Source organism: Zosterops lateralis (genome assembly GCF_965231275.1).
Source record: "Zosterops lateralis genome assembly, chromosome: 3".
In the NCBI taxonomy this organism is placed as follows: domain Eukaryota; kingdom Metazoa; phylum Chordata; class Aves; order Passeriformes; family Zosteropidae; genus Zosterops; species Zosterops lateralis.
The window spans coordinates 42,467,474-42,484,352 of record NC_139764.1 but is presented as its reverse complement, the minus strand read 5'-3'; the positions used below and the strand labels follow the sequence as shown (position 1 = coordinate 42,484,352).

General features: G+C 38.1%; 1 protein-coding gene across 4 annotated transcripts in view; it reads right to left on the bottom strand.

The window, feature by feature from the left end:
- DISC1 (DISC1 scaffold protein) overlaps nucleotides 1-16,879 on the bottom strand; it is a 190,761-nt gene that overhangs the window by 114,950 nt on the left and 58,932 nt on the right. For all 4 annotated transcript variants that reach the window (XM_083856260.1, XM_083856259.1, XM_083856258.1 and 1 more), the window contains exons 5-6: nucleotides 16,025-16,154; nucleotides 11,491-11,726 (exon numbers count right to left, since the gene is read on the bottom strand). In XM_083856260.1, the coding sequence (XP_083712386.1) occupies nucleotides 11,491-11,726; nucleotides 16,025-16,154 (366 nt within the window). The remainder of the gene's footprint in view (nucleotides 1-11,490; nucleotides 11,727-16,024; nucleotides 16,155-16,879) is intronic.

Here is a 16,879-nt window from a genome sequence, read left to right as displayed (position 1 = left end):
TCACAGAGAAAGCAAAGTTCTTGATCCAATTGATGAAAGGTCTAGAGTAAGACAGGAATTCAATTAACACAAATTTAACTGACTAAATATGAAGGAAAAGAAAGGTTTTTAACACTTGCAGAACCCATAGCAATCTATACACCATGTGCAGTATCTTCATTCATGCAGATGGCCACACAGGCCTTTCCTTTAAATGACAAGCCATGGACTTACAAACATTGGGATCCATTAGGACGAAAGAAGAAAATGAATGTACGTGGGCTACATCCCGAAGTATCACTGTATACAGGCTAGACTAGAACAGGAAAGCAGGAGCTGAGAAATGATGTAATTTCTGGATGACACATGAAGTAATACTTCGTGAAGTAAAACACGGACTTCAGCTGGGGAGTTGCAGGAGGGTGTGGGAATGCTGCATGTTCAGGAACTGGAGTTGATCTGGCATGTAACAACAGACTGTGAGAAAAATTTTAAGATCCAAACACTTCAGGCAGTATCCTTTAAGTACCTCATTTTACTAATATTAAAGAATAGCTACTAAGTATATTTAATTGTAATAACACAGTTGGAACCTGCTGAGATGATGATGTTCATAATTGGGAATGGTGTGCAGGCAAAATAAAGGAAGACATTTCCATGCAATAGGGGACAGAGGGAAGAATCACAATCGAGTGGTCTGGTTCACACATCCCTCACTATCACAGCTTCCCACATAACCACAGAGGACATCAAGTGTTACAATATAACAGGTAATGTTTAAAATGCCTTTAAAAGAATCTTCCGAGAAGTTTTAATTTGAACGCAGGAATTACAGATACTGTGGAAGTGGCTTTGTTCAAAGGAAGGCTAACTAGCACAATAGTGGGAAGAATGGCTCTCTCCTAAAGGAAGGCATGTTTCTGAATGTCTTTCCTTTCACTATGCTAGTATATTTCCCTTTGCATACCAAGCTATTATGTATTTATGTTTTGCTTCCTAACAAAAATTCAAAGAATGCAAATGGGCAAAAGGCAATTCATGCCCTTCTCCACATTCGATATATATAAATATACACACTGCTTAAACAGAAAGAGTTCCTGTATTAATAATAAAAATTTTATACGGCAAAAAAAGTGTAGTAAGAATTTAGTTTCTATATCCACACAAAAGAACACGCCACACACAGGGTACCAGTAAAAAACAAATAAATCGTGTACTAAAAAATCTTATTTTTCATAGAGATATTAAGCTGCCATCTCTGATCCCTGCCTGAAGACACTGCAAGATAAGTAAAAAGTCCTTTAACATGAAGTATTCTTTACATTACTGTCACCTAAAAAAATTATAATAGATCTTGTCATTACACTCCCAATCTTCACACCACAATAGAGTGCTTAAGCAAAAAGCACTTTAATTTCTTTAAAACTAAGCACAAATCACAACAATTTAAAATTACCTATATTTGAATTTATAATTGAAGAACAACAGCCTAGAAGCCCACACTCAGATTGTATGCAGAAAGCATCATGGGCTGAACTCTCAATTCATATGGATATGTATTGCCTCCTAGATAAAATCAGAAAATTTGAACAGTTTACAGCTTGAATTTGGCCCAGAGTAATGAGAATACCTGCAAAGGATAACCTCATTCTCATGATCACAACCTGCAGAGGGCATGGCTTTTACAGCTTTACATCTTCTAACATGATTCTTCCTTCGATTCTGAAGTCACAAGAAGCTATACTCTCTTAGAAGATGAAAATATACAAACCAAGCCCTACACTTGTAATCTTGCTTTTAACAACAAACAAAAGCTGACCTTCAAGAAAAGCTTTTGTCCAGTCCCTTGCAAAAAAAAAAAAAAAAAAAAAAAAAATCAAAAAATAAATCTGAAGTGCTACTTGGGGAACATTTGGCGTAAAGGTCTGCTACAGTCTACATCAAGGCAAAAATCCACCAAAAATCTTCAGTGTACAGACTTCACTGTGCCTTTAGGGAAGAAATCCACAATATAAAATCAAATAAATCAATTACTTCCTTGTATTGTTATAGTTCCCTCAATGGGTATATCTCAGAAAGTTTTGGAAAAAAAATCATTAAAAAATACTTTGAACAAAACTGTATTTAAGAAGAGGCATCTTTAAGCTAGACATGTACAGCTAGGACTAAAGAAAAAAAAAAAAAAAGAATAAGAAAACATCCTTGTAACCAAAGTTTTCTTGAGGAAAATCAACAGATTATTATTTATCATGGGCAGATTTTTACCAGGACAAGACCTACAGGGCATTGCTGGCCCTACACTTCTGCTCAATTATTGACATTCAGGGCTGGGATGCATTAAATACATTAGGGTAAACCACCACTTTTTGTTTTCCTTTGAAACTCTCTACCACAAAGTTTGAGTCCATCTAATCAAGAAAGATACAGGATAACAAGATAGCAATTCTATGTGATCATTTCATAAGTCTGTCTGAGCTACACATCTGAGTATCACCACACTGAGAAAGCAATTTTTCAGTCAAGCACATAAGTTCTTTCTCATCTTTGTGCAATGATCCATGGGACTTAAAACAATGATATTTTTACAGCAGCATATCTTTGTAATAGGAAGTAAAATTGCCCTTTAAACCTGCGTCAGGATTTCCCAAATAAACTCTGATTTTTTTCTTCGATAATGCAGCCCACAGAAAACTTCTATATAATGAGAAAGCTAGTTAAAAAATTATAAAAATACAGAATTTCTGCTCAGTTGACATGGTGAAAATCCAATTTCTCTATCTAAACCCAAGAGTGTTCTTGAGGCAAGGACTTGGACATTAAATACAAGGAGAGAAAAGTTGTGTTTAACTCATGAAAATTTCTGGCATTTGCAAGAACTAGTTACCTGAATTAGAATAAAATGGAAAGTCTCACCTTGGAAAACTTCCAGCCTCAAAAATTAATCTTAAGAATTAATCTTAAAAATTAACCTGATCTGAGACAGCAACTATCAAGAGATGTACTTTAAGGCACATGAGCTTCTCACCTTCTGTACATTTCAATCTACAAAGTTCTCGAAGGAATATGAATGAGAATACAAAATTATGCACCTTCCTCTGAGCGACCAGAGAGCTGGTTTTTCTCCAGCAATTTGCTCTTCTTCAAGATATCATTTGCAGAGCAGTATTTCTTCACTGTTGCTATACATCAAGGATTGCTTCAATACCTGTGCTTCCTCACTCAAAATTTTTCAAGAGTCAGAACTGGAAATACACTTTCCTAATGTCTGTATAACCTCAGCTTACCAAAAGAGTTTCTCACTGACTCATGGGTTGTTCATTGTTGACTCTCAAAGACTTACACCTAGAGGAAGTGTTCTTTAAAAACTCATCATCCTGTCCATCCTACCCTTGCATACATAAAAACTCTAAACTGAGTCAACTCTTATTTGCTGAGTGCTGCCAGACACTAGCCCCAGTTAGGAAACTTGAAGAAAAATCAGGGCATTGGATGACACTTCACAATTTTTTATAAGAATGTTTAATAAAGTGTTTTTTAAAATGCCAGCAACAGGACAGAGGAAGAATCTCAGTATGGTTTTGGGGTTTTTACATAAAATCCTTCCAACAGAAACAATCAGTTCACAGACACTTGAAGATGCTGCTGGCATCTTTAATCATCCCAACAAGCTCAATTTTCATTGCCATGTATTGAGAAATCTCCTGGTCCTATAAATCACCATTCAGACAGCCAAACAAGCTGGCAGTTTCCACCAACCAAACCATTCACATGGTGCTGGATTTCCCACCACTTTTCTGCCAGCTGATGCTGCAGGGCTGTTGAAGCAGTTGTTGCTTCAGCTGCTATCAGGAACAAGAGCATCAGACTGAGAACAAAGGGACAATCCAAGAGCTATCTGCAGGAGCAGTTCATCACATCCTAACTAACACTCTCCCCAGATTTTCTGATGTATCAATAGAACCCCATTCTTCTGCTACATCTGTCTGGAGTGCATAAAAACTGGAGCTTACCCACAGCAGCTGCAATTATTCTCCTAAGAATAACATCCATTTTACTTCACTGACTGAAAGGGCCTGTTCCCTGGATATTGTTGCTAGCTGTTTCTCTTCATTATATACAAACTAATTCAGTATCACACATTGATTGAGACAGCTGGTCATTTTTCCCTGAAGAGAAGTAAATCTCATTGTGCACATACCCAGAGGAATCAGCACATATGTGGCCTGGGTTTTATGGGCTGCTACATCCCACTGGATGCTGCTCAAGCAAACAGGGGGAACCAGATGCTCAGCAGGGAAAACCAGATTCCTCATTACACCATACAGGTGGGTACTCAAGCAAGTGTTACTTATCCTTTTGCTGTGACTTTTCCCTTCTATAACACTGCTTGGAAGGACAAAAAACTGCCTCTAAGATTGCCCCAAAATAATTCAGGTTGCCAGCAACAGCTCTGTCCTCCAAGTTGGAAGACTGGCTCATTCCTTTTCTTGCTCTGTTTTTAATCCCCCAAATCTTCCCAATGAAGGCCAGTGCCTACAATGTGGTAGTAGACTTTGCAGAAGCCTTTTTTTCTCCCTCCAACGAGGGTCCCTACTCCTCCTCCAGTGGGATCAGTCATTACGAACTTCTGGGCCATGTTTGCACCTTCACAGAAAGCAAATGCACTTCGTGTACCAAAGCACAGACCTTTCATTGCACACCAGGCTTTCAATACATAGTTCCTTTTAGATTTGCTGCCATAAGAAAGGAAACAAATCCACGTGTCCATTAACTAAACCTTTCTATCCTAGGCAAAGAACAAAGGAATTAAATTAATCCTAGGCAGACAAAATGGGGAGGAAAACACCTATCTATCTACAAGAAAAAAGAGCCTCCTAAGCAGTCAGCTCACAAAAGATAAGGTAGATCTCTTCTTTCACCTATGACTGGTCTTAGCCTCTCACAAAAGACTGTAGCCAAAAACTTTAAGAAAGCAGAGATGATGGCCTTGTTGAAGACAAACCCAGGTATGGGACTAGCTGAAAATGAGACAATCTTATTGTCAAGGCTCAAGGCGGACTATGACATTTGATAAGAATTTGAGAATTTCCCTTCAAAATCCCCTTGTGGCAGAGGAAGCTGGCTGTGAGGACAGTCCCTCTGAGGGCTCTTTCCAGGGCAGAGTCTCTCTCAAACACCAGGAAACATCCTCTGTGGTTCTGCCCCTAGCTGCAAGCCCACTGCTGCAGGTTTTGTGAAGCTGTAGTGCACAAGAAAAACTGGATCAATGGATCATTAAACAAGATAGCTACAATTTTTAAAAAACTGGGCACCATACCATCTTTGTGATATCTAGCTATAATACCAGCAGTTATAGCAGCTGTATTTTAAGAACCCTGAAAAAAAATTTTGGTTCATGTCATGTAGCATAGTCAAAGACATGTTTCCTACCACAGAGAACAGTTTTAAAATTCTGTGTTAGGCTGTAAAAAAAAACAAAGTCAGAGCAGCATAAAAGGGCCCTAAATCAAAGCAGTAACGCAAATACACAAAGTGACCTGTGCATCGTCCTCAAATCATAAAACATTGACTGAATCATCAACTGAAACGGCTGAATGAAGTGACTCCACTGTTGAGCGCTGCTGTGCCAGACACAGTATGAGCTGGAGTCCAAGGCAGCAAAGTGGTGTGCCACTATTGACATTGCCAATGCATTTTTCTCCATTCCTCTGGCTGTAGAATGCAGGCCCCAGTTTGCTTTCGCCTGGAGGGGCGTGCAGTACACCTGGAACCGACTGCCCCAGGGGTGGAAACACAGCCCCACCATCTGCCATGGGCTGATCCAGGCTGCACTGGAGAAGGGTGAGACTCTGGAACATCTGCAGTACATCAATGACATCACTGTGGGGAGGAACACTGCAGCTGAAGTGTTTCCGAAAGGAGAGAGAATCATCCAGATTCTCCTGGAAACTGGCTTTGCCATCAAGAAGAGCAAAGTCAAGGGACCTGCCTGAGAGATCCAGTTCCTGGGTGATGGAAGTTAGGTTTGTTCCTTTTTTACTTTAAAGAATTTTTTCCCCATTCTTTCCCCAAGTTACCAAGGGTTAAAACCAGATGGAGTAGTGTCTCTTATATCTATTCACTCTTCCACTGCCCCCATGGGAATATCTTCTGTTAATGGACCATTAAAGCTCACCAATGGCAAGACATATTTCATCATCCTATTGTGAGATGCTCCAGTCAGGGAGAAGGAGCCAAACCATTTCCACCTAGATAAAAAGGAGTCACAGGTATCACCAGGCACTCTGGTGTTCCCATGGGACTCCCAAAGGAAGACCAGACCCATCTCTGGACCCTTGGCTTCACAGGATCATCTCTGCTTCCAACAGGACCACATCTGCCACCCCAGGAGGGCTGACTTTGAATTATTTCCAACGCCCTGACCAACAGGGCCTCAGGTTGTATTTCTGACTCTGTCAGGGTTTTCTGGGATTCCTTGTTTGTTTGTGTGCTTATTCTTTTGTACTACAACATTTGTATTTTTAATATCCCTAGTAAAAAAAACTGCTATACCTATTCCCAAAATCTTTACCTGACAGTCTTTTAATTGCAGATTTATAATAATTTAAAAAAAGAAAGGGAGAAACTTACATTCCAAAAAAGACTCCACTCTTCCTTGGCAAATACAAATCCAAACCAAGACACTGGGAGTGAAATGGCAGATTCCCATTGAGGTCATCAACAAGATCATAGCAATGTGTCCATCAACTAACAAGAATGAAACATAAGCTTTCCTAGGTGCCATAGGTTTTTGGAGAATGCACATTCCTGAGTACAGCCAGATTGTGAGCCCTCTCTACCTGGTTACCCACAAGAAACACACTTTCCAGTGGGGCCCTGAACAGCAGCAAACAGCCTCTCCTAATGCAACAGCCCATCCTAAATCCTCTAAATCTAAAGCCCATTCTAAATATGTGTAAGTCATTTTCTCAAATTTTCTCAAGTAAACAAAGTTCTCAAAAAAAAAAAAAAAAACAAAAAAAAAAAAACAGAAAAAAAAAAACCCAAAAAAAAAAAAAAAAAAAAAAAAAACCAAAAAAAAACCCAAAAAAAAAAAAAAAAAAAAAAAAAAAAAAAAAAAAAAAAAAAAAAAACAAAAAAACAACCAAAAAAAAAACACCTCTTTTGCCCCTATCAGGCTTTGCCCTCAACTGAAGTTGCTGAATATTTTGAGTATATTCCAAAAATAAGATTTATATCCCCCTGAGTACTTGTATTTCATTTTGAATTGATTTTTCTCAAATGAACTCCAGACATAACAAAAGCAGAGTGAACTGGTTGCATAAATCTTCAAGTCCAGTTCCTTGCACCACTGGCCATCCTCTAATAACTAATACACATAACAGAGAATTTCCTTATCTTCCAATGATCCCACAAACCCACCACAGAACAAACTCCTACTAATCAAAAATTGTTCCATATGAAGAAGAGGTGGAGGATTCAAATATTTTGAAAGGTATATAATTGAATTTCTTTCAACCAGCAATCCGTGCCCAGACGGAACTGTGCAATTTCTTTTAAGAATGACATGCTGTAAGGAATGAAACTAAATACGAACTGAAGTATAACAGATTATCCTAGTTTGTATTGTGAAATAGAAAGACACAAATAAAGGAACTAACAGATACTGAAGTGAATAGGTCAAATAATTAATATAGTCTTATTTTATAATTAGAAAACTCAAATTACACTCGTTAAAAACAAGTATTTCTGAAATGGTGTCAAGTAGCAAATACAAAAATTATATATTTGGATACCTTTTGCAATCTCCAGAAGAAAGTACTTGACGCTGAAACACCCAAACCCATTTTCCTCTGATTTCACTGTGCTGTCTTCAGTTAAAACACTGGCATGTGTCACAGTGCACACAACACCAGCTGCTCCCACCTTTTAAACGCATCTCCCTGCAACCCCACACAAGTGAACTGAGCTTTTGCCCTGCAATTTCCCCATTTTAAAATAATGATTATACCCTTTAGCTTACCAAGAGCAATTAAGCCTGTCTGGATGAGCGAAATGACCACATTCTGCAGTCTCAACCTCTATGAGGATTCCCTGTCAAAACATATTTCTTCTCCCATTAACCAGCAGGTTTTAACTGTGTTCTCCAACAGCCCTCAAGTAAGGTCCCAGGGTAAGGTGCCTAGCATTTCTTAATTCTTCAAACTCAAAGCATGCCTTAGGTATTGACAAAGGCTCTTTGTATTTAAAAAGTTCACCACATGCCAAAGATAAGACAAAACAAAGAACACTCCTGAAAAAATAACAACACTCAACAAGAAAAATAAGCTTAGGACCAATGCTCATTACAGTGTTATATTTTACTTGCTCTTTTCCTCCTTCACACAGAAGGGCAAGTATTTGGGCAAGTATTCTTTGTTTAATATGTTCTCTCATGTTCCTGGAAGTTTGCTTCAATATATTGAATATTTTTTTATCTTTAAGCGACCTGCAAGCCACCAAATACAATTCGTTACAGCACCGATTGTCTTAAGAGATGCTTCACACTAACCCTTGTCTGTGTTACTCCAGTGCTGAATGCAATTCATGTAGCCAACAAATAATCATGCAAAAGCACATTATATCAGCACTTTACTGACAAACACAATGTTGCTAGAATAAATATGGAGTATCTTGCAGCCCAGCAGTGAGGAGATTGTAATTTACTGCCCATCAATATTGAACTTTCTACATAATCACTGATCTCTCATATATGTGCATGAGTAATAGCTTTATTCCTCACACAGATAGCTCTAAATTTGGAAAAATTTTTTCCCCTCTGCAACTATTCATAAAATAAAATGCACATTTCCAGAAAAATCTCTTTCAGATTAACTATGTCAAGACCTTGGAATTTAAAACTAATATGCTGAACTACCATCAACCAAATATTTAAACCTGTTACCTAATAAGCAATACTTCTTCCACAAGAAGTACTGACTTAGAATAAGCCAATGCAAGTTGCAACCATGGAAATTCTGGCAAGACAAAGATAAAAGGGTTTACAGCAAGGGTGGTAAAATGCAGGATACCTGTCAAGGCTGCAGAATCTCCATCTTTGAAGACATACAGAACTCAGAGATGGGGTTCTGAGTGATCTGATCTCACTTAGAAATTGTAGCCTCGCTTTGAGCAAAAGTTTAAACAAGGTTATCTCCTAAATTATTGTTTAGCTATGACATTGTTTATTGTATGATAATCTAGGCAATGTCCATAGGCACACAGGAATTATGCCCACACCAAATGCCTTACTATGTGCATGATGCTTTTTCATCTTACAGAAAGAGAACAGGCCTGGATTCAGACATAAAATCTCTGTACCTGAGGTATGATAGGCTGCACAGATTGAAAAGGAAGCCACCCATCAGTTAAGCTCACAGTTAATCTGAATAAACTCTCACGGTTAAATAACTGCATTTTTGTGTCTCCTGTATTTGGTTTAGCTGAGATGGAGTTAACTTTCCCCACTATGCTGTGCTTTGCATTGGTGACTGAAAAGGTGTTGGTAACACACCAGTGTGTACTGCCACAGCATCAGCCTCCTCTCTCTCCAACATTCCATCCTCCCACACCAGCAGTAGGCTGGGGATAGGCAAATCTTGGGAAGGGACATACCCAGGACATTTGACTTCCACTGACCAAAGGGATATGCCATACTATAGGATGTTTGGGATGTCTGCTGATAGAAAAGCTAACAAAAGGAGGAGGAAGCAGGAGCAGTCATTATTTACAGTGTCTGTCCTCCAGAGCAACTGCTACACATGCTGAAGCTCTGCTTCCTGGGAACTGTCTGGACATCACTTGATGACGGAAAGTAGAGAATAAAACCTTTGTTTGCATGCATGCAACATTTCAGTTTTGCTTTAGTAAGCTACGTTATCTCAACCTATGGATTGTTTTCCATCTTATTTTCTCTCCCCAGCTGAGACCAGGCAGAGATAGAGTGGCCTTGTGAGTACCTGGTGTGCAGCCAAGGCCAACCCACCAGAGTCCCAACAGCAGAACTCCAGCTATGGGAATGAAGCAGAAGCACCTGACCACTGGTGACAAAGTCAAACAACAACAACAACAACAAAAAAGCCATAGAAGTTTCATTCATTGCATCTTTTAAAAAGGAACAGAAAGGAAAGAAATTATTTTAAAATTTTCATTCCAGTTAGGAACTCACTTTGAATAATGAATGCCTGTTTTCTCTCAAGTGATTGTGCTATTCATGGTGCTAGTAAGGAAACAACTCAGGGAAAATTCCTCCTGAACCCATACTATTTAGCTCACTTTTAAATCATTTCCCAATGAGGTAAGTGCAACCCAAATATTACAGCAGCAATGAGAGGAAAACAAAAAAAAACAAAAAAAACCAAAACCAAAAAAAAAAAAAAAAAAAAAAAAAAAAAAAAAAAAAAAAAAAAAAAAAAAAACACCTGAATATTCTTTCATAAGCAAATCCAGAACTAAGTAAACTAAAATCAGTTTCTCAGACAGACTGCTTAAGATCTTTTATTCCTCAGTCTCAGAAACACAGGTATAAGATACTATTAAAACAAGCTAAACTTAATGCAAGAAACTACTTTCCATAACCTAATTTAAAATTTTAAACACATGTCAAAAGAGAAGAATATGTCCTCTATAAAATCTTCTGCTGACTTAAAAAAAATCTGTATAAATTAGCACACATGAGCAGCAATTTCTCATGAATGTTAATATAACCAAACTAAATCCAATAAACATGATGGGAGAAAAAAAATTGCAAGCAACATAGTTATTGCTTATCTGGAAGAAAAGTACGTTAGGACAAACAGGAATTTTATTTTCTCTTGGTGACACAGCAGCAGTACCACTTTCAAAGTCCCATCACCAATGCCCAGTACAGTTTCAGTACTTCAATTGCTTTTTTAAATAAAGATGAGGTTATTTCCAAAATACTGCCAAGAGTAGCTACTTTTCCATTTAAAGAATCCATCTACTGTTCATTTAACTGTGAGTGTCCCAAAATTATTTATGCTGCATCCTCTTCCCCACTGCCTGAGTCTAGCACACCTCATCACATCAGACTTTGTTATAATTACAAGTTCATGGAAGCAAGAAGCATCTCTATTATTTATTTGAATGGCACCTACTACACACTTTTAGGCTGGGAGAATCATGTTCCAATTACTGCGTTATCAAACTGGGGGAAAAATTCCACCAGTTCACAAGAAATAGTGTAAGCTGATGGTAGGAATTAACAGCTGATGGACACATATGCTTTCTGTAGGTGGGTCCTCACCGTAAGAAAACATTAAGTGCAAGACATTCAAATAACTACAAAGTCTTCTGAGGAAGTACATCAATATTAGAACTCCAACATCTCTTCTTAGAAAGTTTTAAAGCATCTAAATCCAGATAATTAGCTGGCACAATGATGAAGAAAACTACTGACAGCCAATTCAGCAGAACATACAAGACTCTACATCTAAATTGAAATTTAAATACCTCTTTATTGCTCCTGGAAGATCTAAACTGAATGGAATTCGATAGGAGGATGCTAAAGTGTCATCCACAGCCTTGCTGATTTCCTGCAGCTCTCTTAAAGAAACACAGCCAAGTAAAGCAGCCAGTTCAGAGTCCTGTGACTGAATAAGCCTGTCTTGTTCTTCAATTTCTCTTCTCAGCTGTTGATCTTTTCCTTCTAATATAGCCAGTCTCTTTCGAAGATCTTCAATTTCTTTCTGCATAGAACAGAAACCAAAGTTTATTATGAACCCTATGAAAGAAACCCATTTGCCCCCAAGAAAACACAGTGAAAGTGTCAGAAGTAGCATGAATTTGTCCAATTTAGCAAACATTAAATGAGACGTCCTCTTGTTGACAAACAAAAATTCTTATGTCAGTTGTATTCACAAATTGTAGTGCTTCCAGCAGTCTGAAACTCACCACTTCCATTTCAACACCACACTTCATGTCCCTCTTCCAACACCTACTGTCAGCCCTCATTCACTTTTAAAATACACAGGTATTTCCCAAGTTCACAAGCTAAAAACTTCCACCAAAAAAACAACTGTCAGATCACCCATGGCAACAGAATCTTGTTCTACAGACTGGCAGCTAAACTGATCAAACATCTATCCTGCAGAATATCCCTGAAATGTTTTGTCTAATGGTTCCAAGTCTGACATGAAGCATAGGACGCAAGCAGAGAACCACTGACTATCTAACCAGCCCTTCTGATAATTAACATTTCATTGTAACTAAAAGCACAAAATCCTTCCCTTGACTTAAAATGCACAGAACTTCGACCTCAGTTGAACTCATTTTTCTAGAAGTTCAATTTGTGTGCATTATGATATTCATGTTTCTTGCAAGAGCTAACTACAATTTTTAGAACCATAGAATTGTAGAGTCATTCATGCTGGAAAAGAGCTCCAAGATCATTGCGTCCAACCTTTGACTGAACAGCACCTTGTCAATTAAATCACAGCATTCAGTGCTATGTCAAGTCATTTCCAGGGATGGTGACTCTACCACCTCCCTGGGCAGCCTGCTCCAAAGCCTGACTACTCTTCTAGTGAAAAATTTTTTTCCTCATGTCCAACCTTAGTCTCCCCTGGTACAGCTTGAGGCCGTTTCCCCTTGTCCTGTCACTTTTTACCTGGGAGAAGAGTCCAACCTGGCTACAACCTCCATTCAGGCAGAGAGTGATAAGGTCCCCCCCAAGTCTCCTTTTCTCCGGGCTAAACACTCCCAGCTCCTTCAGCTGCTCCTCATCAGACTTGTGCTCCAGACCTTTCACTAGCTTCACTTCCCTTTTCTGGACATGCTCAAACACTGCTATGTCCTTCCTGAAGTGAGGAGGCCAAAAATAATAAAAAAGCTTTCGTGAATTTTTACATCATCCTTGCACAAGTTTTTCCTTGAAAACCCAACAGACAGCTTGCATCTAAGGAAGCAGCACTTCTTGAAGGAATCTGGGTTGTTGAGTTAAAGTTATCATCAAACTAGCTGAAGGCCATACTGGAGAATTTCATTCTATTCCTACGTTTCTTACTGTCTCTGTGAAACTTTGCAAGCCATTTAAACTATTATCTCCACACATGGCCACAGACCATATGTTCATCATTTTCTGTACAACCTGCAAGAGATCTCTGACATGCTATCTATAGGCTCTCAATAGAAATCAAAGCTCAATTTCAAACTCCGATCACATTCAGTCAAACTGAAAAATGAAAAACAAAAAGCCAGAAACCCAAAACCAAATCTTTAATCAGTAAATAACTAGGCATTACAAAACTGATGTTAGAAACAACCATATGGCTTTTTATGGCAATTCACTTCTCCATTCTGCATCTGAGCAAATGGCAGTAACACCCAAAATGGTATTACAGAGATAAAATTAAGTGTGTTTGAATCACTAAGATGCCATGTTGATTAATACTGTAAAAAAGAGCCCACTCATAAATTAATAAATTCATATTCAAAAGAAGGATTGAGTGGCACACAGTAAAAGGGTTCTGGGGTGAAATACTGAGTAATGAAGATAAAATAGTATTCTGAATATCTGAACAGATACTCCAGCTATGCATGAGGTAGAGATCTAAAGGGAGGAAAAAAAGGCATACTTCAGTATTACAGACTGTTATAGAACATATGTACTAGGCACAGATAACAGACTTCGGCATTTCATTGCCTTTTTAGAGCTTCATTTCATAACCTTAACATTATTTTAATGTTTTCAATGCAATTTACACAAAGTTTGGTTCACTAATTTTGTTAACAAACATACTTTCAGGTTTGCTGCACTATAACCAGCTTCTCAACTAACACTTAGAACAAGAATAAATGGTCCTTGCATATTCAAAGGTTGACTAGCTCCAAAATTTCAACTTATAATAGTCCTGTACACTAGGTTCATCAATTGTTTTCCTCCTTCCTTAGTTTTAGATTTAGCAAGAAGAGAATGGTGTGGGCCACGTTTCAACCCACAAGCATTTGTCAAGGACAGAAAGGTCAGCAGACCAAAAACATCAGTTTTGTTTCTTTCAGTCTCAATTTAGGCTTTTAGTGTGCACAAAGGACAATTCTGTCTCTGTGTTACTGGCTTGGGAATACTGCCAAAATCTTAATAGGCCCTACTTAATACAGAGACCTCCATATTCTGTGAAAATGTAGTAATTGCAATCACTGCAATACACAACCTACATGGGAACAGAAAGGAGGATGAACGGAATCTGGTTTTACAATCACACTTTTAGGACTGAAATGTACAACATAAATAGATACCAGAAGCACACAATCTGCATTCACAGAAAGAAAGCTGCTCTGCTCAAGAATAGTTCACAGGCATTCTTGGGAGCAAAGAAATTTTAATCAGTAAACTGGAATTCTCTCGCATTCTTTTCCAGAAATGCAAAGAAGCCTTTAGCATGCTTTTGATCAGCCTCCAGGGACAGATAAAAAGGGCCCAAAGTCTCAGCATTGAGCAGCAGATGATATTCATCTCACTAAACATAAGCTGGAGTTTCACTTTGCAGATATGAGTTTAAACTGGGATTTCCAACACAACAGCTAATCAGTACTGACTGCACACCTCCAGCTTCACTTATGGACTTATGGTCTCCACGAAGCAGAGACTGCAGCAGAAACATTAATACATAAATTATAGATACTGCCATAGGTTTTCAAAACCATGAAGACAAATGCAGAACCAATAGGAGAGAGGGCAGAAGAAAAAGTAGAGAAAAGTGGGGCTGAGGAAAAAAAATTACTTATGAACATGCAAGATTTTGGGCAGGAACATTCTTTTAGGGGTTCCTGGGTACAAACAATCACTACAGATCAGCCTTCCCCAGAACCTTGAATTCCTGTTAATTTTTGATAAAATGCTAATAAATAGCATGCCTGTATAATGGTATGGTTAATTTTTCCCTAGTATAACTAAAGAAGAATAAAGATTTAGCTTGAGCAAGTGTAAAAATTAGCTATTGTGGAGTCTTAAGTACAGTAGTTTTCAGTACAATATCTTGAGGTGGCTCTTGGATGTCTACATTAAAAACATTTTCCACATACTGAACTTCATAATGCTGAACTACACTATGTCTCCTCCTGTTGATGAAATAAACCTAAAAACCACAAAAGTGATGAGTAGGATAAAAAAGACATTTCTTTACCTAAGTACACTTTTGCAATAACTACATAAGATTTTTTTTTTTCTATTTCTTTGTGGGGTTTTTATATATATAAATTTATGTGTGTACACAGGCAGAGATTACTATACTATTGGATTCACCAAAGGAATGAAAATACCCAAAAAAAAGACTTCAAGACAAGACCACAAAAAAAGGAAAACTAGGACTACTAGCTCTCTAAGGTGCCACGTCACTGAGTGTGATCATCAAGGTTTAAAGCACATAAGTAGACAGTACATTGAGATTTTTGAAGGATGGTGAAAAGAAAGAGCTAAATTTTGCTTTAAATGCTTGCAGACTTAAAATTGGACTAATGCCATCTTGAAGCATTCCATTTGCCAAACTATCACATTGTGACATCATGTGTCATTGTAAAGCTATTGTTAGCAAATGCTGGCTGCTCCGTGATGATTCCTTCATCCTTACGAAAAGCATCAATCATCTTTCAGGAACAAAAGCTGGTAAATCATGTATTTATAGTAAATTCTAACCAGAAACGGGTGAAAACTTTTTGTCTTCAAATAAAAACTTCTGAAGATCAGTGCAATATTAAAACATCAAATTACAACAAAGAGCACGCTTTAAAAGATAATGAGGAAAGTTTAAGCATGCACACAAGCCACCAAACCTCCAGCTCTGCATTTCTGTAATGAGATTAACACAACTCCTGTGGCTGCCATCTCCAATCATCACTTAGATTATCGACTGGACTCCAGCCAAGGCTCTAATTACTACACAGAAGCAAAGTCGCTATTACAATAAATTTATTTAACTCTGTGTGACAGCTTACAAGGTCTTCCCCACACAGCACTGGTACTTGCACACAACTTTGCAGTCCTGTTTACCTGTAACCGTTTCTTTTCTTGAAAAAGCTGGTTTCGTTTTGTGGTCGAAACCTGCGTCCTCTCCTGGGAAGTTGATCTCTGAAGTCCATGCTCTTTTTCATGACAAAGACCATTTTCTTCATGTCTAACCCTTTGAAAAAACGACAAAAGCTAAAAATTAGTGGTTTTCATGAGTTTCAGTGTCTCAAGGATTAAACAGATCAGAATGCTACGTTACCTTTAGAGTCGTAACACTCCACCACCAGAATGATTACATTTCAAACAGATACAGTTAGAGAACAAGAGATTTTTTCCCTTGGCATATCTTCCTTTATTATCTCAAACATTTACACTGTTTTTACAACACGATGAAGAAAGAAAATGGAAAGCTTGTATAGCTTCAGGCTTCCCCCAGCTTTATCATATTTCAGAAATTTATCCATCACTGCCTCGAAAGAGACAAAACTAAGGCATGTAGTTTCTATCAATACAGAGAAAAATCTCTTAGACAGAAGTTTAGAAACTTGCCAAAGCCATTTTTGCAGCTTCTGTCAGCTTTTGGAGACTACATTAGAGATCATCTGGAGTGTTTGCTCCACAATGCCAAATTTTACTTCTCTCTTGCACTGAGAGTTCTTTCAAAATCACAATCAGTGGGCTCCCTCCCAGTCATCTGTACAACCCTCAGTTGTAAATCTTTGCATGACTGGACTCCAAGGTAATCAGCACATTATGTTAAGTATCAATTCCATAATCTGCCTCTCAAAACGCACCTGCAAACAATGCATATCCTTTGTGCCTTCCATGTTCCCTGGTAAGGGCATGTGCACTTGCAAAGGGCAACTGCATTTCTGTGTCCATCTCTAGAGACAAGTG